The sequence below is a fragment of the Podarcis vaucheri genome, assembly GCF_965113315.1.
Source record: "Podarcis vaucheri genome assembly, chromosome: W".
NCBI lineage: Eukaryota > Metazoa > Chordata > Lepidosauria > Squamata > Lacertidae > Podarcis > Podarcis vaucheri.
The window spans coordinates 30581295-30605867 of NC_138757.1; the positions used below are offsets into that span (position 1 = coordinate 30581295).

A 24573-nucleotide genomic window follows, 5' to 3' on the forward strand; every position below is an offset into this window, starting at 1 on the left:
TTATGGGTGGTCTTGTTGTTTTTAGTATACCTAAAATCCTTTGCTTATTACCCCACATCTTGAACCCGCAGCCCTGAGATTAAGAGTGTCATGCTCTACCAACTGAGCCATCCCACTGTAATGATCCCACACCTCCCCTCTTGACGAAGCTGCCTGCAAAGCTGATCTGCCGAGGAAATGTCCTTCTGCAGGCATGGTTTCAATCCAAACAACAAATACTAGTGGTCAACTCCAAAAGTGCGGCCAAGAAACCCTGCTTGCCAAAGAACAATTGAACGCACCCTTGAAGCTCCTTTGCAGCCATGTCTTTACCTTGACACCACGTATGATGCTAGATGTGGGGCCTGCGGGCCTGTCAAGATTCCCCACCTCTGCTCTATCTAGCCAGGCAGATGTTTTCAAATGGGGGTTAAAGCTGTGAAGCTGTTTGGATGCATGACTGGACTTTACTGTGGGCATTTCATTTTGCTGTGTCCCAGAGTCTTAAGGATGGGGTGGCCTAGGAACCTAAGCCACCAGGTATATAAAAGTGAGGTCCACTCCAGCCAAGAGCGAAAGAAAACCACCAAGCAGCCCTAATCCCCAACAATGTCCCCCAAAGAGGATACGGATCGTCTCGGGAATGCTGGTGTCCAGGCACTCAATTCTCTCCTGCAGCTTGTCCTGCGTCCCCGGGGTCTGGAAGAGGTCCTCCTGAAGCAGAGTATCACCCATGTGTTCGGAAGGTATGAGGTACATCCTGGATAGCATGCAGAACAATCCAGCCCTGGGGTGCATAATGTGAGGTCGAGGAATGCCACAATGGAGAGAAACCCATCACCAAGAGGCTGAGAATTGTATCCCGCCTGCTTTCCACAGTAGCATTCCTACTACCCTTCTCATGATTTGGGGCAATGGGAGAGTGAAATCATTCCCCGCTTCTTCTAGTGGCGAGTCTCAGAGAGCCGCTTTGCTAGGGATAGACAGACAATGGTTGTGAACACTTGGGTTCTTCTGAGCCGCTCCAAGGAAGACCATATGCTGGATGTCCCACCCACTGCCGCTCCACCAAGGTGCCACTATACTCACAGCAGGAGTTTGTAAGAGCGAGTCGGTAGCTAAGATATAAATCAATTGGGACGTTTGGAACCTGCACACCCCAAAACTGGTACTGGATTCCAGACCACACCCATCCTTTCAATGGTGCAGTCCCCCTCAGCTCACCTGGTGGCAGGCATTCTTTTTATATATATATAAAATATTTATTAAGGGTTTTAAACAATTTAAACAATACAACAAACTTCCCATTCACAATCCAAAAAAAGAAAAGAAAAACACCATAAGCCAAAAAAAGACAAAAAAGACATACAAAGCATACAGAAAAAGCAAACAAAAAAGACATAAAAAGACATAAAAAAGAAAATGATTCAGTTTCTTAAATATTATTTCCATAACCCTCTTTCATGACTCCCTCACATCTCCCTTTTCTGTGTTCCTTTTTACAAAATCATGTTCAGCAATACTTCACCTTCTCTCAAAATTTGTTTTAAATTGTACGTTTCAACTATTATGTCTCCAATTTTACCCTTTGTTATCAAGTATTTAAATATTTAAGCTTGACATAATATTATTCAAATTTCATCTTTGTTCTTATAATTCAGTTATTTTCATACTCCTTTCCGCTAGGTTACTAATGCCATGTTGTCTTTATATCCTGCATCATTCTAGCATTCATACAATTTACAATACTTTTGCAAATAGTCCTTGAATTTCTTCCAGTCCTCTTCCACTGTCTCTTCTCCCAGGTCTCGGATTCTGCCAGTCATTTCTGCCAGTTCCATGTAGTCTATCAGTTGCATCTGCCATTCTTCCAGAGTGGGCAAATCTTGAGTCTTCCAGTACTTTGCGATGAGTATTCTTGCTGCTGTTGTCGCATACATAAAAAAAGTTCGGTCCTTCTTTGACACCATTTGGCCGACAATGCCCAAGAGGAAGGCCTGTGGTTTCTTAAGGAAGGTATATTTGAATACCTTTTTTAGCTCATTATAGATCATTTCCCAGAAAGCCTTAACCTTTGGGCACGTCCACCAAAGGTGAAAGAATGTTCCTTCAGTTTCTTTACATTTCCAACACTTATTGTCTGGCAAATGGTAGATTTTTGCAAGCTTGACTGGGGTCATGTACCACCTATATATCATTTTCATAATATTTTCTTTCAAGGCATTACATGCCGTGAATTTCACACCGGTGGTCCATAACCGTTCCCAGTCAGCAAACATAATGTTGTAACCGATGTCTTGCGCCCATTTTATCATAGCTGATTTAACCGTTTCATCCTGAGTGTTCCATTTTAACAGCAAGTTATACATTTTTGAAAGTACCTTAGTTTTTGGTTCTAACAGTTCTGTTTCTAGTTTCGATTTTTCCATCTGGAAGCCTGTTTTTTTTGTCCATATTAAAGGCCTCCCTGATCTGAGCATAATGTCTCGCACTTTATCCTTTAATTTCTCAAAACTCTGCAATCTCCATGTGTCTACTATTTTTCTACTATTTCCCAATATTTTGGCCAGTTGGCCTCCATATTGAGTCTTTTCTGAGCCTTAGCTTCCATTGGTGACAGCCACCTTGGGGTCTTACTTTCTAGTAAATCTTTATATCTTGTCCAGACATTGAACACTATGGTTCTTGAAAGCTTTGTGAGCTTTAACCTTGTCGTACCACAAATATGCATGCCACCCAAATACATTGTTGAACCCTTCCAAATTCAAAACGTCAGTGTTCTCAAGAAGTAGCCAATCTTTCAACCAGCAGAAAGCTGCTTATTCATAGTACAATTTCATGTCTGGCAGGGCAAACCCCCCTCTTTCTTTAGCAACAGTTAATATTTTAAATTTTATTCTGGGCTTTTTGCCCTGCCAGACAAACCTAGAGATATCTCTTTGCCACCTCTTGAAACGCTCCATCTTGTCCACAATCTGCAAAGTCTGAAACAAAAACAACATTTTTGGCAATACATTCATCTTTATAGCAGCAATTCGACCCAACAAGGAAAGCTTCAATTTTGACCAAATTTCTAGGTCCTTTTTAATTTCTGACCAACATTTTTCATAATTATCTTTTAATAGATTCAGATTTTTAGCTGTCATATTAACCCCTAGATATTTCACCTTTTTAACCACATTTAAGTCTGTCTCCTTCTGAAACCTTTCTTTTTCTGCAATTGTCAAGTTTTCTGCTTATTTAATTTGAATCCCGCCACCCGACCAAATTCTTGAATCAGTTCTAACACCCTTTTCGTACTAGATTCTGGCTCCTGTAATGTCAAAACTAAATCATCTGCAAAAGCTTTAAGTTTATACTGTTTAACTCCGACCTGAATTCCTTCAACCAACCGGTCCCCTCTGATCATATTCAGGAGCACCTCCAGGACCGAGATAAATAGCAGTGGGGAGATAGGGCAACCCTGTCGTGTTCCTTTCTCAATCTTAAACTCTTCTGTCACCACATTATTAACTATCAGTTTTGCCTTTTGTTCTGAATAAATTGCTTCTATACCGTTTTCAAACCCCCGTCCCACTCCCATCCCTCTAAGATTTCCCTTCATAAATTTCCATGAAATGTTGTCAAAGGCCTTCTCCACGTCAATAAAGATCAATACTGCTTTTGTATTGGTGTTCATTTGCAAAAGTTCCAAAATATCAATAATGTTCCTTGTATTGTCAGACAAATGTCTACCTGGGAGAAAGCCTGCCTGGTCCTTATGAATCACATCATTTAACACTCTTTTTAATCTATTTGCCAAAATATCTGCAAAAATTTTGTAATCCACATTTAACAGGGAGATGGGACGGTAGTTCTTAAGTTGTGTCTTTTCAGTTTCAGATTTAGGTATCAATGTGATGAAAGCTTCTTTCCACGACTCCGGTGCCTCCCCCCCCCCCATAATCTCATTGCAAACCTCCTTTAATGGTTGAATCAAATGGTCTTTCAAAGTCTTATAATACTTAGAGGTAAGCCCATCTGGCCCTGGAGATTTCCCCAATTGCATATTCTGAATGGCACCTTCAATCTCTTGTTCTGTTATTTTATAGTTCAATATTGTCTTATTTTCTTGAGATAGTTTTGGTAATCCATTGTTTCTTAAAAATTGGTCTATCTCAATCTCTTTTTGCGGCCCTTGGGTATAAAGTTGTTTAAAATATCTCTGGAAGCATTTTCTAATCTCCACAGGGTTCTGAATGTTTCTCCCTTCAACTTCTAGGTTGGTAACCGTATTCAATTTTTGTCTCTTTTTCAACTGCCAAGCTAGCAGTTTTCCACATTTGTTTGCCGATTCAAAAGTTCTTTGTTTCATTAGTTTGATTTTCCATTCAACTTCCTGATTTATCAATTTTGAATATTGTGCTTGATAAAGTTTAATTTCTCTCAGAATCTCCTGTGACTTTGGTTTCAATCTTAACTTTTTCTCACCTTCTTTTATTTTGTCCAGAATCTTATCTTTTTTCTCATTCTGAGCTCTTTTCTTTATCGTATTCTGTTGTATCAGAAACCCCCTCATAACCGCCTTACTTGCATCCCAGATTACTCTTTTTTCCACTGTGGTTTTCAAATTTATTTCAAAATAATCACTCAGAGTCTTATGGGCCTTTTTAACAATCTCCTGGTCTCTAAATAAGGTGTCATTCATCTTCCATCTAAAGGAGCCGGTTGTAGTTAGTCTCATTTCCATCTTTACTGCATTATGGTCGGAGCAGGTTTTTGGGCAGATTTCCACCTTTCTAGTCTTAGGTGCCAGTCCTCTAGTTATCCAAATTTGGTTGATTCTTGTCCATGTCATTTTGGCTTCAGAGAAGAATGTCCCCTCTCTTTCCAGGGGGTTCTTTGTCCTCCAGATGTCAACTAAGTCCATATTGTCAGTTAGTTCAAAAAAAGTTTTTGGTAGTCTGCCCTCTTTTGTCATACTTTGGTTCTGCGCTTTATCCATGTTCGTAGACACCACCCCATTCATATCTCCCATCATAATGATGTTGTTATAGTCCATGTAGTCCAACATTGTCTCATGCAGCTTCTTGTAAAATTCCGATTTCCCCTCATTCGGAGCATAGATTCCCAAGATTAAGAATTTTCCCCCTTGTGTTTGCACTTCAATTGCCAAAATTCTTCCTTGCTCGTCTTTGAAAAGAAATTTTGGTGACAGGCTCTCCTTTGCATATATCACAACTCCTCTTTTCTTCACTCAATCCGATGAAATAAATTCTTGACCTAGTCTCTTATTGACTAACACTTTTCTGTGGAGCCTGATCACATGTGTTTCCTGCAAGCAGATGATATCTAATTGTTCCTTTTTTAATAAATGAAAGATCCTCTTCCTTTTTTCCGGGGAATTACAGCCATTAATGTTCCAACTTAAAAGCTGCAGAGACATCCTGGACGTTTCTATTCTCCCTTTTGTGGTGGTGTCTCTTTCTCCTGGTCTTTAGGCCCCAGGGGTGCAGGTAACAATCCTGGTAGCAATCCTGGTAGTCCAGAACCCAAGGCTCCCGGTTCTGCAGTCCCTTTCTGAAGGTCTTCACCGTAGTCACTCAAAAAATTTTCCTTGTCTTCAGCTGTTTTGATTTTCACTTTCTTCCGTCTAAAATTAAAAGATAGTCCCTGGGGAAACTCCCACCTAAAAACGATTGAGTTACTTCTCAACAGTTTAGCAAGATCTGCGTAGCAAGATCTGAGCTCCAGTAGATGTTTCGGGATATCTTTAAAATTTCCACTCTCAGATCTTGAATTTCAAGTGATTTTTGAAAGTGTGCACTCAGTATCTTATCTCTTTCCTCCTTCGTTCTCAGAGAAATCAAACAGTCTCTAGGCTTGCCCTTTTTCACAACTTTTCCCAGTCTGAATGCACTTACAATTCTAAAATCTTTGTCTTCTTCCAAAGGCCAAAATTTTGTAAATTCCTTTGTCAGGTAATCAATTAAATCCCCTTTTTCAAGCTCAGGAACTGACCTCAATCTCAAATTATTCTCCTTACTTCGTAATTCAATCATAGACAGATAGGCCTGCTGTTCACCTATCTGCTTGCGCATAGGTTTAACTTCCTCTTGTACGGCTTCTGCTTTCTGTTTAGCCTCCTCAGCTATTTTGCGATTTTCTGTAGTAGCTTCGAACAACTTCCCAATTGATTGTGCATTTAAGGCCACTTGTTTAGTCAGGTTGTCAACACTAGCTGTATTTTGATCAATTTTAGATGATTGTTCAGATACTTGCCTGCTCAGGCCTTCCAATTTTTCAAAAATTTTATCAAGTACTGAGTCCCCTCCTGCAGCCATTCCTTCTGTCCTGGCCTGCTCTGATTCTTCCTCTTGTGCCAGTACAATGGGAACCGATTATCTGCGCAGATGTGAAATTACAGTAGTTTGTTGTGTCTTAGTCTTAGCTGATCTTGTTCTCCCAGTTCCACTCATCCCAATTCTGTCTACGTGTCAAGGTCAGTCAGTGAGCTATTCCCATGGGAATCCACAAGCCAAGAGATAAACAAGAAAAAAAGGAAGAATAGCAGTTCCCCAGCAGTTATAATCCACAAATCCTCTAGAGGGAGTTTAGATAAGTCTTAGGGAGGAGATCAAAATTGTTGTTCTTATAAAAGTTTCTTACGCTCTCCAAAATCCCTAAATAACAGCAACCAACAGCTTCTAAGTCCCAAAAGTCCTTCAGAGCTTTAAATCTTAGCAGAGTTACTCCTTAGGTTACTTACAATGTCTCAAAAAGTGCCTGGTTCCATGAAACAATATATCAGTTCAACAGAGCAGGTTACAGTCCAATGTAGCAATCCAAATAGCCCAGTCCACAAACTGACAGCTTTGACAGTCTGGCAGCCCGACTGCCTGGGTTTCTTGAGAAATTTATAAATCCAATAGGAAAGAGGTACGTCAACGTCCAAAAGTCGGAAAACAAAGTCAAATAATGCCAAAACCAAGTCCAATTTAATTGATGCTCGGATTAGTTCCTTTTAAAGCACGATTTCAAAGGCGTTAGAAAGTTTAAAATCTTTGCTTTGAGTCTTTTAAACAGTACCGGGAGACGGACTTCCTGGTTGCGTCTCCCGTTTTGGCCGAATTCTCAATTTGAAGTTAGTCCCCAGATCAATCTTTCCCCTTACTCACGGGTTGTTACATTCTTTAGCCGAATTGTTCCAGGAAAAGGGTCAGCGCTCACCGACAGCAGCTTTGCGGCTTCACTCCACAGAAAGAGCGATCGACTCACAGCACCGCGCCAGCCCCTTCACACTCCGGATCCCCTTACGGGGTTCCTTCAACGTTTTGGGGGGGCGCTGATGGTGCCCGCCGAGTCCCACGGCCACAGGCTAGCTCTGCCTGTGGTTTTCCAGTGTGGGTCTCCGCTTTGCCGTAGCGGACGACCCGTTTCTGCGGAGCTTCCCCTTCACAACGAGAAGGAGACCGCCATTGTCGTTCGCGCCGCCCCCGGAAGTCTGGTGGCAGGCATTCTTGAAGAGGTGGTCCACCAAAAGCCAGATCTCCTTGGCCGCTCAGTGGAGTCATCACCATCCTGGGGTACGATATCCAGAAACTGCTTCTCCTGGAGGTCCAATGACAAGCGGGACTGGCACGAGAGTCTGACAGAATGTGTGCCTGTATGCATTCTTTCCTTGCTCCAGCTGGGTGGACAAGTCTTGCCCTCTGAGGCCACAACTAGGGCTGGGCGATATAGCTGGCTTTCAACACGGTGATATATCACTAGCTAAACATTGCAATACACCAATATATCGCAATGTCTGAAATAAGATGGAGCTATGTAGAGGCATTGGCTGGCTTCACGGTTTCCCCCGCATTGTGATTTTTGCTGCCCACTGCAGGAGGGCAGGGGAAAGCTGAACCGGCAGAGTCCACAGGGGTTGCAGGAATCTAGAGAAGCATTGTCTGGCTTCACAGTTTTCCCCCACATGGTGTTTTTTGCATAGTACACACACACATCATGATTCGCAATATATTGCCAGGTCAGAAATTATGAAACCAGCCTCACTATCTAGACTTCAAGCTGATTTGAAAATATATCTATCCTGACATATCACCCAGCCCTAGCGACAGCAAGCATCTCAAGGGGGAAAACAAAAAACAAATTGCTTGCACCCCAAATCCAAGCTCCCCCTCCCCCTATTAATATGCAGCTAGTAATCCTCCCACTCCGGATGTGCAGTTCACCCAAAAGCTTACTGAATATGCAGCTGTGGACATGAGGTTTGGCTAACATTTTATTTAAATTGCTGGAACCTGCCCTGGGACCTTAGGGTGAAGGGCAGGAAATAAGTAACAAAAACAGCAACAGAACATGGATGGGCCTTCATAGGTTGATGGGCTGCAGCCCCAGCCAGCATGATGAGATGATGGGGTCACATGTTCACCACCCCTTGTCTAGAGCACGTTGCAGAGGCAGTGGTAGAAACTGAGCAACAGCTGGAGCCCCAGCCCACGACTTTGTCTGGTCAATGCAGCACACAGCAGCTGGTGAACCATGCCTCCTGCCTCCTTCCCATCTTCCTCTCCAGAAATGTTCAGGGTGGTTAGTTCTATCTCAAGCTACCACATTCAAGAGAAAGAGAGGAGGGGGGAGCAAGAGAGCTTTAGGAGCACAGGAGTGGCAAGCAGCCCATCACTAAAAGGAGTTGGCAAGGATGGAGAATTTGATCCCCTCATCCCCAGGGCAGCTGTGGATTAGGACCCAGTTCATCCCCCCTCCCCCGCTGCCAATACTCCCTGCCCCTGTCGAGAGAGAGAGAGAGAGAGAGAGAGAGAGAGAGAGAGAGAGAGAGTGTGTGTGTGTGTATTGGTGTGGGGAATGACACATACTGTATCAGAGTCTTAGTGGAAGAGTAGCTGGTGCCTGCTAAAGAACACAGGAGCCTTGGTGGGTTAGATCAGCATTTTGTTCCCACAATGGCCAACCACATGCCCTTGGGAGTCCATAGGGACACAGGGACAATAGCACTCTGTCCATCATGTTCCCCAGAAACTGGTAATCAAAAGCATGTGGTTTATGATAATAGTGGCAAGAAATAGCCACTGATAAACCTATCCTCCATGGTTCTAAATGTCTACAGCTGTCCAAATTGATAGTCACCACTGTCTCCTTGTGGCTAGGATAATACACCCAAGTAGATCTGATTTCGAGAGGAGTGACATTTCCCTGAGCCACCCCAAAGCAGCCACTACCGCTTCCCAAATGCCAGTGCTCAGGTGGTAAGAGTAAGCCAGAGTGGCATAGCCTGTGCAGCAGTGGCTGAGCACAGAGACAAGGAGAAAACTGGCTCTTGGGGCCAGAGGGGGCTGGCGCCTGCATCATGAGATTGGGCTTTCTGCCTCCCGTGCTGCCAATCGCAAGCGGACCCAGAGTCAAGCAGCGCAAAATCACTTACAAGCAGTGATGGCAAATTCTGGTTTCGTCTCCGTTCTCCTCTGCCGAGTTCTACAAGGGCCACGTTGAGACTAGGGAAGAGACCAAAGCAGAGAGCTAGAGCCACCACCTGGACTGGATTTGAGTCAGAAGGCAGGCAGGTGCGGGAGAGAAGGAGGAGGGTGTGTCCTGCTCACGTCTGAGGAGGATCGCGATTTATGACCTTGCCTGCCGGGAGACGCAGATGGGAAGGTCAACAAGGATCCCAGCCGAACGCCTGGAGTGAGGCCAGTTTACCTGTGACTGCGGCTGGAATCCTGACAACTGGTAGCATTCCGGTGGTTCTGATCCATGGAAAGCTGCATGAGAGGTGGATGGATCGTTGCCATCCTCTGCTCAAAGAAAGCAAGCGTCTGCGTGCAGCCAGAAGCTCAACAGACGGCTGGTGGAAAGAGGAGGTGTTTTTCCAAGCAACGGAGCTCAAGGTATGCTGCATTTCGGGCTAAAAGTGTGAATGCAGATTGATTTATTCTCTGGTTCACGGGAGCTGCGTTTGGAAAAAGCCAGCTCTGAAAGAGGAGACTTGCATGCCAGAAATTCTTGTGGTTGATAAGCTTTCCTGTTGGAATGCACTGTTGCAAAGTAACGGTCGTGGAAAGTTACTGGCAAAGGGGCTGGACTGTGAGGCTGAGCCTGAGAAAAGCGAAACAAAACCACGGAGTGTTTTGGCTACAAACGTACGAGCTCTTGGAGGGGACTTTCCATAGCAGCCAGCGTTTAGCTGCCAGGTGCCAAGAGCGTAAACAGCTTGCAGTTTGCCTGCCAGAGAAGGCAAAAAAACAACAACTGTTGGATTTTTACTTGAGAGTGTGAGCTGAAGGCTTGGATTCAAAATGGATGCCAAGAAGGGGGGAGACTTGCCTTGTCCATCTCCCCTGACCAGAAACAGTTATTCATCATGATCTGGATGGATAACTACCCCAGAAGGGGTGAGCCAAGATGATGCTGGCCAAGTTCCTAAGAGCTCATCGAAAGCTGAGGAGACCTTTGACCCCAGAAGGGGGAGTGAAGGAACTGTTGCTGTTGGAACTGTTGCTGTTCCTGTTCAAGATGCAATAGATGTTGCTGACAGGGGGAGGGAGGAACATAGTTCTGACTCCACCACTGCTGAAGCTACTGAGGAGCGTGCTGTAGCTTTGAGCGCTGTCCGATGTTACAATTGTGGACAGACTGGACATCTACAGCGAAACTGTAAGAAGCCACACCAGCCAAGAGGAGCAAAGAGCAGCTCTGCGAAGCCTGAGGCGTCAGGCAAAAGCCGTACCAAGTGCCAGGTGAAACCTGCAAAGGCTTTGATGGCGAAAGGAACCACGCCAGATGTTGGGAACTCGTTTGTAATCGACACTGGAGCCACGGTTCATATGTGCCCGCGCAGAGAACTGTTTTCAACGTTAAAAAAGCAAAGCTTCGCTGTGAAACAGGCCAACGGTCAGGAGCTGGAAGCGACCGGAATTGGGACTGTGTATCTTGAAAGTCTGAACTTGACTATAGACAATGTTTACCTGGTTCCAGAACTGAAGTTTAATCTGCTGAGTGTGTCGCAGATTGCAAAGAAAGGACTGAGACTGTCCTATGATGCTAAGAGCTGCAAGATCTACAAAGATGGAGAACTGTATCTTACTGCCAGAGAGAAAGATGGACTGTATTTGTTGACTTTTGATCAAAGTGATTACATGAAATGTAATTCTTCTGATTCTAACGTAATTTCTCTTGCAGGTGTGACCAAGAGCACCAGGAAGGTGGGGAAGGTCGACAGAGCATTTCAGCGGGTGTATGCTGATGTGATTGGTCCTCTAGAACCATCTAGGGGCGGTGCAAGATTTTACCTTGTGTGTGTGGATTGTTTTACTAATTATTCTTGGGTTTTTATGATGGAAAAACCACAAGAAACCTTAGAAAGGTTTCAGGAGTTTTGTGACAAGGTTAAGAATATGCATGATGCTAACATTGACTGTCTCTTCACAGACGAGAAGCCAATTTTTCTGTTACAGAAGTTTCAGATGTTCCTGGATGGAAAAGGCATAGACCACAAAGTTGCTTTTTCAGCCGAAGCGTGGAACAGGGGGGTCTGTGTGAGGGTGAACAAAGAATTGCAAAAGGGGATGCATGCGCAATTGCTGAGTTCACATTTGCCACATGAATATTGGGCGGAGTCGCTAATGTCCTATGTTCACATGTGGGTGAGAAAAGTCTCAAGAGAGTTGGGAAGTTCTCCTTTTGAGAAGCTGTTCCACAGAAAACCTTCTGTTGCCTATTTTAAGGTTTTCGGGTCTCATGTGAGAACAGAAGCTCCAGGTGGAGTAAAGAATGCCAGAGGCATTTTTGTGGGATATGAAAAGGGTCTCTACAGAGTAATTTTGTCTGAATCTGGTCAGGTGATTCTCACAAAGTTTCTGGAGAGTGCTCCTGAACAGGAGCGGGTAGTAGTACACACATTTCCTACAGATGACAATTCAGATGATGATGATTTTTCTGATTTCACAGATTACAGTGGTACTGATGATGACAGTGATAGCTCAGGGAGCTCAGTTGTAACAGTCATTGAGAGGAAATCTCACACAATGGATAGGCCTTCACAGGTGAAGGATGAACCACTGTTTGCAATTGGATCTGGTTCTCAACAAAGTCCAGAGGTTGAACCAGTGAGCAGAGAGGATCAGCACCTCATACGCAGGTCTGAGAGAGTCACAAAGGGTGTACCGCCAAAGAGGTACTCAAAAGAGTTTGCTAACTTAGCTGTTGCATGTGTTGCTATTGTTAACAACTCAAAACAGGTTAAAGCAGTGTCTAAGTCAGAGACAAAGACACAACAGAGAGCTGCTAGCCAAGGTAATGCAGAAGCACTTATTCCTTGGAAGCCAGACAACCAGAGAGGTACACTGGTGGAACCAGTGGTGGGGAGTTCCAGGAGTGGAACTGAAACAACAGGGGACTGTTATATGTATAACAACTGTTTGTTTTCTTCTCTGGATCGTGTTTTGCCTATTGATGCTTTTGGGGGAGGTTGTCAGGAAAAAGCAGCAATGCAAAAGCCAGCTGCAGGCGGCTGGAAAGCAAAACAGGATGTTGTAGTCTGCAACTGTACTGGTGGGAAAAAGGGGCAGTCCATTCTCTGTACTGAGCACCGGATGTTAGCTCAGAGTGTCATCTGACCTGTACTGGAAGTGCAGGGGTGGAGCAGAGACTTTACTGCCCGAGTCTGGAGGGTACAGACATGGTTTCTCTGTACTGCTGAATGACAGGAATAATACATGTAAAAAGGGACTCCTGTTTGTCTTTCATCCCCTCCCTGGGGGAATGCAGGGAGGGAGAGAAGGAGGAGGGTGTGTCCTGCTCACATCTGAGGAGGATCGCCGATTTATGACCTTGCCTGCCGGGAGACGCAGATGGGAAGGTCAACAAGGATCCCAGCCGAACGCCTGGAGTGAGGCCAGTTTACCTGTGACCTCGGCTGGAATCCTGACAGCGGGTTGCCTGAGAGGAAAGTCAGGTTGGTGGGGTAGTGCCTGGTTTGCCCTAAGGGACCAGCTGCCACTGCATGGAGCAGCTGCTGATCGTTGACAAGGGCAACTCCATTTATGTGCCTTCGAGGCACATGCACACTGCCGCAAAGCTGGAAGGGGCACTTGAAGGGGCAAAAATGTCCCTCCCCCCCAAGAGCACAAAAGCGGCAAAGTGGCATGGAAACAGCATCTCGACTCCCTCCCAGGAGCTTTGGCACCGACCTCTCCGGCCTGCGGAGAGTTGGAGCAAGGAGTTTTGCAGGGAGGCTGGCAAGTGCTACTGGTTTTCAAAAGGCCTTTCAAAAGGGTTTCCGGAAGTTTAGAGGGTGTTTGCAGGCTTTTCCAATGCTGTCCCCAATGTACGCAATTTCATTTAAACGCACGGTACCTCGGAACGCAACCCCCGTGTAAACGGGGCGTTGCCTGTACCTGATTTGAGCCCGCTACAAGAACATCTAGAGGATAGCAAACCAACTGTTACCTTTTCTAGGAAGCTGTCTTCTCCCTGAGATCAGAGGAGGAAGGCAAGAGCAAAAGACAACCAAGGGTGTTAATGGCACAGGCCCTGAGAAGAGAAAGAAACAGCCCGTTGGCTGAACAGTATCTGGGCAGATGGCAGGGAAATGCACACGGTTCAGTGGCCGTGCGAAAGGGCAGGTGGGAGGACCAGAACCTGGGATGACTCAGTCAAGGCAAACAAAGGGCATGAACAGCACACAGGAAGCGGATGCACAGCTACAGAAGCTGAAGCTGAATGCAGCGGAGGACCCCCAGCCCCCACATTTCTGAGTGGAAGAGCAGCTGTTTTTCAAGCAGGCAAGCAGAGTGGGAAGGGTAGACATCCAGCACATGGCTTCCAAGGAGGTCCCGAAGCAGCTTGGTAGGTAGCTCCCACTGATGGTGAGGAAATAGTCCTTGCCACGGTCAAGGTGAAGGACAAAGCTAGCCTCAATCTTCTCTTCCTTGCGGACGCACACATCCAGGGAAATGTCCCCCGTCTCACCTAAAACGGGAGGAGGTCAGGTAGATACACTCTTTGGCACAGCCAAGTTGGCTTGTCTGTAAATTAAAAGTGAAGACAGTGAAGAATTGAACAGAAGGACACAATAGGAGCCTGCTGGATCAGGCCAATGGCCCATCTAGTACAGCATCCTGTTCTCACAGGTGTATGGGGGAAACCTTAACTTCAAGAATTAGGGGAAGAAGCGACTCAGTTCCCACCCCCAGCCCACTTTCCTCTCTAGTCCTCCAAAGCAGCAGCTGCACAGAAGATGGTGACAGGATACTGGGGGGTGAGAGAAAGTGATCCTAACAAAAGAATATAAAAAGGGAAAGGATTTTTGCGCCCCCAATGTACCTTTCTTTTTTAGTTAGTTTACATTTCATTGAGTTTTTAAAAGTTTGGCTAGTTCTATATGATCCCCAAGATATTTTTGGGCCTCCACAACATAAAAATACACATTGTTTTTTTAAAAAAGTAATTTTTGGACGGACTGCTCTCACTGGTTCCCTGCGATGCCAAAAGGTGTTTTGGGACCCTCCAGCATTGTTTGGCTTCAATTCATTTGTGTGTGTGTGTGTGTGTGTGTTTTTAAAGCTGGTCACACACACTTTTACACTTTGGGCTCAGCTGCTTTGACGTGTGGCCCTTGGAGGCTTGAGCATGGGGCAATGCAGCCCACAAATGTTAAGCCTCCCCTGCTCTACCAAACTCCCAAGGTTTGAGGGAGGAGGGTTGGGAAGAGGAGGAGAAAAGGAAGGCCTTCCCTAGATGAGCCTTGGGGTCCCTTTCCAACTCTACACTTCTCTGATTCCCGAGAGAGACGCGCTGGGCTCCAAGTATCCCTCGCAGGGCTCAGCGCGAAGCCATGGCTTCCAATCCTGGCTGTCACTGAGCTTGGGGATAAAGGAGAAGTGGAGGGTGAGCTGCCCGTTGTTTGTGATCTGGAACTTCTCCTTCTGCAGCTGCCGGAACTTCACATTCTCAAACGGAAACTGGAGAGCAAAAGGGGGGGGGGAGGAAAGAGAGTGCTTGCCTTCAGCAGAGGCAAGGAAACGAGCTCCAGGGGGAAGTTTGTCCTTGGCCCCGGGCTCTCGTTTAGGGGACTGCACATGCAACAGGTCCACGTGGGGCTCTCCAGATATTGCTGCACTTGCCCCTGGCCATGTTGGCTGGGGATGATGGGAGTTGTAGTCCAGCATCTGGAGGGCACCGCGCTGGCTACCCCTGGAGTCTTTGCCTGCGAGGAAGAGGAAGAGGCTGCCGCTCAGTGGAAGGGCATCTGCCTTGCCTGCAAAGGTCCCAGGTTCTATCCCCAGCATCTCCAGGTAGGGCTGGGAGAGATCCCCCGGAAATCAAGACTGAGCTAGATGGGCCAAGGGCTTCTTTCCCCCCTGGTCTTTTTGCAGCAAACCCTCTTTAAGGGGTTGGAGAGGATCCTATTCGTCTTTACCTCCCTCCAGGGAGGGAAGGAATTCGTTCTCCATCCTGTCCATCAACTGAACAATATCCTCAAGCACTTTCCGGTACCGTCGGTCAGCCACAACCTTCACCTATGGGGGGGGGGCAGAGCACATTTGTTGGAGCTATGGACTAAAGGGGGGGCATGAGTTAAGAGCAGAAAGGCCTGACGCACCCCCCTGTTCCCAGCCCTGAAAGAGGCAAGTACTGTAACTCTGAGAGCTTCCCCAGGATGGCAGCGGCTGTGACTTCCAGAGCCAATGGGCTGAAGCCAAATGCTCCAAGCCAAGTACCACAGAAGCTCCATTGCATGAATGGAGCCAACGGTTAAGGTATACAGTTCAGCCCATGTGGTCTGCCATGCCTGCAGGAGCAGCGTGTACTCAGAACAGTGGAGAATGGAAGCCTAGGGATTTAAGAGAGCCAAAACCTGCCCACTCCTTGCACCGGAAGTCATTGGCCAAGGAGGAGCTCTGTGGAAAGGGGCCTGGTTGTTGGTCAGGGCCTGCCCAGATTCGAGGAGGTGCCACATAGCAGGCAACTAAAAACCCTGAATAGACGATAGCCCTGGCCAGGGCAGGTGCTACCCCTGTGAGGAAGAGGGAGCCGACGGGCTTGTGGTCGCTCCTTTTCAATTCCATGTGGCTTCGGTAGCTGAGCTGATTCACGCTGCCTCCTCTCCAGAGGATTGGCTCACACCATGCTGGCACACGGCACTTCCCACTGCAAGGAGACAGGAGAGACACCAGGACTGTTGGACTGGCTGAGGCAACACACAAGGCTCACACAGTCAAACTTTGGCTCCACACACGGCCTGTGATCTTGACCACGGTCAACAGCTGGAGATGATGGGGCTTGGGAGTCCAACTTCTGAAGGGGCGGACCTTGCAGGTGTGCAGGCATTTTGCTTCATGGAGAGAGTTGTCAGGAAATCAAAAGCTGCCTTCTACCAGGTCAGAATGAATTTCTGACCTCCCCCAGTTTGGATTCCTACATTGCAGGGGATTGGACTAGATGACCCTCGTGATCCCTTCCAACCCCACAATTCATTAATTAAGTCTCCTCTGGCTGGCAGCAGCTCTCTGTGGCCCAATCCTTTTTCAGGTGGAGGTGCCTTTCAACTTGAGACTCTGCATACAAAGCATATGGCACACCACCAAATGATGATCCTTCCCCAAAGCAAGGGGCCCCGTTATTCTTGTTCAGACACTATTTTTTCAGTGACCCAAAAGACCCTTTCTGGCACCTGAAATGCTGCCCAAAGGAGCCTGCCGTTTTCCGGCTTCGTCACTACATGTTCCGCCTGTCCTTTTGATTTCCCCATTACCACAGCAAGAGCAATGAAACTAGCAGGCCTAGGTGGCTTCTGACAGTTGTCAAGAACCACAAGAATATGCCAAATCCTGGATGGTGAGGCTCAGTGCCTACTAGCCATAATGGCCACAGAACATACTCCACCAAGAGAAGCAGTATGGCTTGGAGGAGGGGAGCGTGCTGTTGCACTCAGGTCCTGATTGTGGGCTCCCCGAGAGGCATCTCATTGGCCAATGTGAGAACAGGATGCTGGGCCAGATGGACCAATGGCCTGATCCAGCAGGGCTGCTCTCATGCTCTTATGCCCTGGCAGACTCATCTTGAGAGAGCACCAAGTCTCATTCCCAGACTTCCTTGACACAAAGAGGATTCTCATTCAGCCTGCTGCACCTTTCAAGGAACTGCAACACCGCTTATACACACCACGAAACAGAGGATGCTGGTTATCAGGACAAATGTGGGGGAAAGGAGCCAAAACATTTCCGGAGCAGGGATGGCTTGAGGAAGACAACATATCACAGCCTTGCATTTCACAACTCGCCTAGCAGCCTTTGGCAACCCGGAATTCCATGCAAGCAAAGTGAGCAGGTGAAGGAGAGCTGGATCTCTCTCTTCCTCCGTGGCTTGGTGTCCATTCTGGCTGCAGAGGAAAGGAAGTCCGTCCAGCCCTCAACTCTAGCCCTCCTCCAACAGCTTGCTTAGCACAAAGCCATGTTTAAAATATATTTTTTACTAGCCTGCTCAGGAGGATGGAAAGGCAGGACACTACTAGCATCTCCGCAGACTAGGAAAAACAAACAAGCCTTGCAGAAGAATGATTGAGAGGACTTACTTACAAAGGCTCAACTATCAAGCAGGCGCTTACCTGGAGTCCCAGCGATCTGTTTTAGAGTCAAATTTGTATGTCGGGATGAACTTGATCTCTCCCTCTGTGAAATCAGCAAAAGCTGTCTTTTGGGTACGCTGAATGTTTAGCTAAAGCCAAAAAGAAATCGCTAATCAGCAGAGAAGCAAAAGACCACCTGTTGCCTGAAAAAGGAGTCTATTAACAGTCACTGTTGTGCTGGAAGACCAAGGTGAAGAGAGGTTGAAGTTAAAGGTAAAGTTAAAGGGACCCCGGTTGGACAGTGTTCTTGAAGCTACAAACATGAGTCTGACCAAACTGCAGGAGGCAGTGGAAGACAGGAGGGCCTGGCATGCTCTGGTCCATGGGGTCACGAAGAGGCGGACACGACTAAACGACTAAACAACAACAACAACAAAGGGACCCCTGACCATTAGGTCCAGTCGTGACCGACTCTGGGGTTGCGGCGCTCATCTCGCTTTATTGGCCAAGGGAGCCGGCGTTCAGCTTCCGGGTCATGTGGCCAGCATGACTAAGCCGCTTCTGAGGAACCAGAGCAGCACACAGAAACGGCGTTTACCTTCCCGCCGGAGCGGTACCTATTGATCTACTTGCACTTTGATGTGCTTTCGAACTACTAGGTTGGCAGGAGCAGGGACCGAGCAAGGGAAGCTCACCCCGTCGCGGGGATTCGAACCGCCGACCTTCTGATCGTCAAGCCCTATGCTCTGTGGTTTAACCCACAGCGCCACCCGCATCCCTACTAGTAGGTTAGCCAAGTGCAAAAAAGGGGTATACCTGCTGAAATCCTATCTTATACCCAATTATTAAAGGTACAGGATGCTTGTGCATTTTTGCCCCATGTCATCTTAAATTACTTTGCTGCATCACACGACAGGAAAATCCTCTAACTCAGGAGCAGCAGACACGTGGCCCTCACAATGCTGCAGAACTACAATTCCCATCATCCCTGATTACTGGCCATGATGGCTGGAGCCAACAGGAACTGCAGCTCAGTAACATCTGGCAGACCACAGGTTAGCCATACCTACAATATGCAATGTTATATGTACCAACAATCCATACAAACTGTTAACAAGCACCAGAATACACCCCAACACTAGGAGCAACTGCAAAACCATCCTTTTGCATCCTATGTTGGCTCCCAGCACGTTTCTGAGCACAATTCTGAGTGTTGGTGCCAACCTTTAAAGCCCTAAATGGCCTCAGCCCTGAAAGAGTGTCTCCATCCCCATTGTTCAGCCCAGGCATCAGGGTCCAGCTCCGAGCGCCTTCTGGCGGTTTCCTAACTGTGAGAAGCGAAGTCACAGGGAACCAGGCAGAGGGCCTTCTGAGTAGTGGCACCTGCCCTGTGGGACACCCTCCCGTCAGATGTCAAGGAGATAAGTAACTATACAGCCTTTAGGGAAGTTTTTAATGTTTTATGATGGTTTTGCATATGTTGGAAGTCTGAGGCTGCCCCCCCCCCTTGCCTTCCTTGCAGCATCCTTCTCAAAGGGCTAAGGCATGACTACGCTCACAGAGTTTAAATCCACCATAAGGTGCAGCAATCAGGCCTCTGTTTCAACACAAAATACCAATGATCCTTATGCCAAGTGGGAGAAAGGTTGTCAACATGATGAACCTTGGAGAGAAAAATGTAAAACAAAAAGCACGAGCAATTTAATTGGACTTAATGGAAGTCTCTGCTGATAAGAACATGTGAGCAACGCAGATTTTCCAGACAGATGCAAAACCTAGAGCAGGAAACCTTAGACCTTTAGATATTGCTGGAGAGCAGCTATGCTAGGGCTGATGGGAGTCCAACAACATCTGGAGCGTGTGCTGAGCTAGGAAAGCCCTCTAACTGGGAAATTGCAGAGCAGTCCTACTTATTCCAAGGCAACCCTCCAACTTAATTGGGACTTGCTTCTAATTCAGGTTGCACAAACCTGCAACCTTAAAAAGCATTTGTAGAAGTCGCAGTCATCCTATGTTATAGCTACACTTTGCTCCTAACTGCCTGAAAGTGGTTTCTCTAGCCTAGGCTGAGGTATCCCAGACAAAGGAAATAAACAGGGCAATATCCTAAACCACCACATATAACACAAAGATCTCTCTCACCTGGCCGTAGGTCAGAAGTCTCTGAAGCTCATTTTTAGTGATCAGATGACAATGCTGGGAAAAAAGGAAAGCAACCACAGCTACAGGCTTGCTCACGGGGTGGGGGGGCAGCCTGCTGCCACTTCCTGCAATATGTAGTAAGACTGATAACTAGGATTGGGCAGTATGATCATATTAGGCTAGTGCTCTTGTGAACTAGACTGGCTCTTGAACTGCTTCCAGGCCCAATTCAGAGCATCCCATTTGGCCTTTCAAGTGTGACTGGCAGCAGCTTTCAGGCAGAGATCATGCCCAGCCCTAGCTGCACACACTGGTGACTGAGCCTGGAACCTTCTCCATGCAAAATGGCCGCTCTGCTTTTGCGTTACTGCCCTTAACAAACTGCAACTCCCACCCCGATCACTGGAGAAGTTGCCCACATTTGCTATAATCTAATCTAATACATCTCTGCCACTCGGTTTATCTTGCTCTCTACTGGCTGCTCTAGTAGAAACCTTAGTGGTGCAGCTGCAGCAGCAGGGATCGCCGACACTGCACCCTCCTGGTGTTGCTGAAGTGGAACTCTCATGAGCCCCAGTCAGCAAGGCCAATTCTTAGCAATTATGGGAATTTTGGTCTATCAACATTTGGAGAGCACTATGCTGCCTGCCACAAAGAAGGCTGATCACCGAAGAATTGATGCTTTTGAATTCTGGTGCTGGAGGAGACTCTTGAGAGTCCCATGGACTGCAAGAAGATCAAACCTCTCCATTCTGAAGGAAATCAGCCCTGAGTGCTCACTGGAAAGACAGATCGTGAAGCTGAGGCTCCAATACTTTGGCCACCTCATGAGAAGAGAAGGCTCCCTGGAAAAGACTCTGTTGTTGGGAAAGATGGAGGGCACAAGGAGAAGGGGACGACAGAGGACAAGATGGTGGGACAGTGTTCTCGAAGCTACCAGCATGAGTTTGACCAAACTGCGGGAGGCAGTGGAAGACAGGAATGCCTGGCGTGCTCTGGTCCATGGGGTCACGAAGAGGCGGAAACGACTAAACGACTAAACAACAACAAATGCTGCCTACCCTGAGCTACACACAGGCAGGAAAGTTACAGAAACATGACTCAATTTGCTTCTCCAGATAGCAGAGACCAGCAAGTTACATCAGCCAAGGCTCTCTCCCTCCAAGCCCTCGAAACACACTCGTGTTTCCTGATTGTCAGCTGCGGCAGACCCTGGTCAGGGGGCAGGAAGCTCATCTGGGCACAGATATCCTTGTAATCCTGGTTTCGGTGCTCAAAGTCTTCCACGTGGGCAGCAAGGTGGGAATTGACAACTGTTATGTACTGAGAACAATAGGATCCAAATTGCAGCAGTCTGATTAGTCCTAGAACAATAGGATTCAGAATGCAGCAGTCTGATTGGTCCTAGAACAATGCAGCAGTATGATTGGTTGGCAGGAACCACCCAATCCTGCTCCAGATTGAAGTGAATCCACAACCTGATTGGCTTACAGTAGAATTCCGGAATTAGCCAATCATGTGCAACCCATTGTGTAAATAATGTATATAAAGCAGATACTGTGAGGGGACTTTCTTTTCATTCCTCCTCACCACTATGAGCTGAATAAAGAGCATGAAATCACTTTGCGACTCTGAGTATATTTCACTGGCGACGAAGGTGGGATGCCGCTGAGCTGACTGCCACACACAGCACCGCAGCACCGCCACCTGCCGCACCGCTGCCTCGCACCGTGTATCCAGGCTTCAGCTCCAGGACACAAGGAACTCAGAATGGCAGCCAACAGCAGCTTCTCGCCATTCAACCCAGCATCTGGAGACTGGGAAGCATACGCCTCCCGTTTCACCTTCCTCCTAGAAGCCAAAGGGGTCACCGACGAAGAAGACGCCAAGAAGAGGGCGATATTCTTCAGCGTCTGCGGAGAGGAGACGTTTGAAATCGCCCGGGCTCTCCTTGCGCCTGAAGATGTTGCTACTGTTCCATACAAAACAATAATGGAACAGCTGAAGGGGCACTTTTCGCCGCAGCCCTCAGTGGTGGCTCGTCGAAATGCCTTCTACGCAAAGCGACAAGCCCCTGGGGAAACCATAACTGGGTTTGTGACCTCTCTCCGCCAAGCCGCCCGGTTCTGCAACTTCTCAGAGCTGGAGAACATGCTTCGTGACCGCCTCGTCGGTGGCCTGAAGGATGAGAAGCTGCAACGACGCCTCTACACTAAGAAGGACCTAACGTTCCAGGTCGCTCTGGAGGAGGCCCTGGCAACGGAAGCTGCCGAGAGGTCGACGCAAGAGGCACGGCCGAGCCTGCCATCCCAACCGAGGGTCCACCACGAAGACCTCACTGACGACTCAGGATCCGACAGGGAGGAGGTGCACCGAGTACAGCAGCGCACTCAAGCAGCGCACAGACCACAGCTGCCTCAGCGAGAAGGAGGAAACTGCGCAAGCTGCGGGGAGAGTCACGAGAGGAGGACCTGCCGTTTCCGCAACGCAGAGTGCAGGCAGTGCAGAAAATCGGGACACATCGCCCGGGTGTGTCGGGCTCGGCCCACCCGACACCAGGCATCAGATGACCAACCCAAGAGCCCCAGGTCCCGGGGCCCAACGCACCAAGGCAACTCGACGGAGCTCACGGACTGCCAGGTATACCAGTTGCCCCACCCCAACGTAGAGAAAATTTATGTAGAGGTACAGATAGAGGGGGCCCCATGCCGCATGGAGCTTGACACGGGTTCAACTCTATCCATAATCTCGGCAAAGACCTTAAGGGGACTGTGTCCTACTGGGGGTCCCAAACTCAGGCCGGCCCCATTCACCCTACGGGACTTCCAGAAACGTAAGGTCCCCACAATGGGGGTGGGGACCTTCAGGGTGCAATACCGAGGGCGGACGCGGCAACTGGACTTGCTTGTGGTCAAGGGCCCCTACATTAGCTTACTGGGATTGGCATGGTTTGGACCACTGGGGCTAGCTGTCACCGGGGTGAACCACACTAGCTTACAAGTGGACGTGGACGCCATATGCAAGGAATTTCCAGGCGTTTTCGATGGGAAATTGGGACAGTATACGGGGCCCCCCATTGCGCTACAGCTTGACCCCGCAGTACGACCGGTCAGGCTCAAGGCCCGCCGGGTCCCGTTCGCCTTGAAACCCCGTATAGACGAGGAATTGGACCGACTCGTGGAGCAAGGAGTGCTGGAGCCGGTGCCTAATGCCCCCTGGGAAACTCCAATCGTTACACCCGTCAAGCCTAATGGTTCGGTCCGCATCTGCGCAGACTACAAATGTACCATAAACAAGGCCCTCACGGCCCACGCATACCCAGTGCCAGTGGTCAGCCATGTCCTTGCCACCCTGGCTGGGTCGAAAATTTTTGGCAAGCTGGACTTGGCCCAAGCATATCAACAGCTGCCAGTAGATGAGGCCACAGCAGAGGCACAGACGATTGTGACGCACAGAGGAGCGTTCAGGGTAAAGCGGCTGCAATTCGGGGTCAGCGTGGCACCAGGCATATTCCAGAATCTAATGGACTCTCTCCTTAAAGGGATTCCTGGTGTCACCCCCTTCTTCGATGATGTGTTGATTGCTGGGCCCACACCAGAGGAGTTTGAGGACCGCCTCCGCACTGTTCTACACCGTTTCCAGACGGCGGGTCTCAAGGTGAAGCGGGAAAAATGTCTACTAGGAGTGCCTCAGGTGGACTTTCTGGGATTTATGGTGGACGCAGAAGGGGTCCACCCGACTGGGGACAAGGTACGGGCTATTTGTGAGGCCCCAGCACCCAAGAGCAAGACTGAACTTCAGGCCTTCTTAGGACTATTGAACTTTTACCATTCCTTCCTTCCCCACAAGGCGGCGGTAGCGGAGCCCCTACACAGACTCCTAGACAAGCGGGCCCCTTGGGTGTGGGGCCAGCGCCAGGAGGCCGCATTCCAGGCAGTCAAGGACTTGCTTGTCTCAAACTCTGTCTTGGCACACTTCGACGAGAGGCTGCCGGTGGTGCTAGCATGCGACGCCTCACCCTATGGCATTGGCGCTGTCCTGGGGCACCAACTCCCGGATGGAAGAGAGGTGCCGGTGGCGTACTTTTCCCAGACACTCAACGCAACCGAGCGGAACTACTCGCAAATTGACAAGGAGGGTCTGGCAATCGTGAAGGGAGTAAAAAAATTCCATGATTTCTTGTACGGGCGGCCCTTCACCGTGGTGACTGACCACAAGCCGTTGCTGGGCTTGTTTGCCCCCGAAAAGCAGACCCCCCAAGTGCTGTCTCCTCGCGTCCTCAGGTGGTCAATTTTCCTTGCCAGCTACCAGTATGCACTGATTCACCGACCTGGGAAGGCGATGGGCCATGCGGACGCCCTCAGCAGGCTACCACTACCGGAAACAGGCCCTGACCCAGCACCTGCACAAGAGGTTATGAGCCTGGAGCTGCTTCCCGACCGCCCCATTCAGGCACAAGAAGTTGCACACCATTCCAAGAAGGATAGGGTCATCTCCCGGGTCCTGGACTGGGTGTGGAGGGGATGGCCCAGCAGCAGCCCCGGGCCAGAATTCGCCGGCTACACAACCCGCAAACATGAACTGTCGGCCCACAAGGGGTGCCTGTTATGGGGAAGCAGAGTCGTTGTTCCCCAGCCCCTCCGCAGAAGGGTCCTCACAGCCCTACATGAGACACACCCAGGGGTAGTAAGAATGAAGGCCCTTGCCAGGAGTTATGTGTGGTGGCCAGGGATCGACGGAGAGATAGAGGCCTGGGTCAAACACTGCCAGGCCTGCCAAGAATCCCGCCCAGATCCCCCAAGGGCCCCAGTCCAGACCTGGGAGTCCGCCCGAGCACCATGGTCACGCCTGCATGTGGATTTCGCTGGCCCCTTTCAGGGGAAAAC

General features: G+C 48.4%; 1 protein-coding gene across 1 annotated transcript in view; it reads right to left on the reverse strand.

The window, feature by feature from the left end:
* LOC309523267 (inositol polyphosphate 5-phosphatase OCRL-like) overlaps positions 1-24573 on the reverse strand; it is a gene marked incomplete at both ends in the record, with an annotated part of 307035 nt that overhangs the window by 270613 nt on the left and 11849 nt on the right. The window contains 7 exons of the mRNA XM_082207049.1: positions 609-739; positions 13794-13947; positions 15398-15497; positions 15993-16128; positions 17585-17694; positions 19688-19741; positions 20828-21001. Coding sequence (XP_082063175.1) covers positions 609-739; positions 13794-13947; positions 15398-15497; positions 15993-16128; positions 17585-17694; positions 19688-19741; positions 20828-21001 — 859 coding nt within the window. The remainder of the gene's footprint in view (positions 1-608; positions 740-13793; positions 13948-15397; positions 15498-15992; positions 16129-17584; positions 17695-19687; positions 19742-20827; positions 21002-24573) is intronic.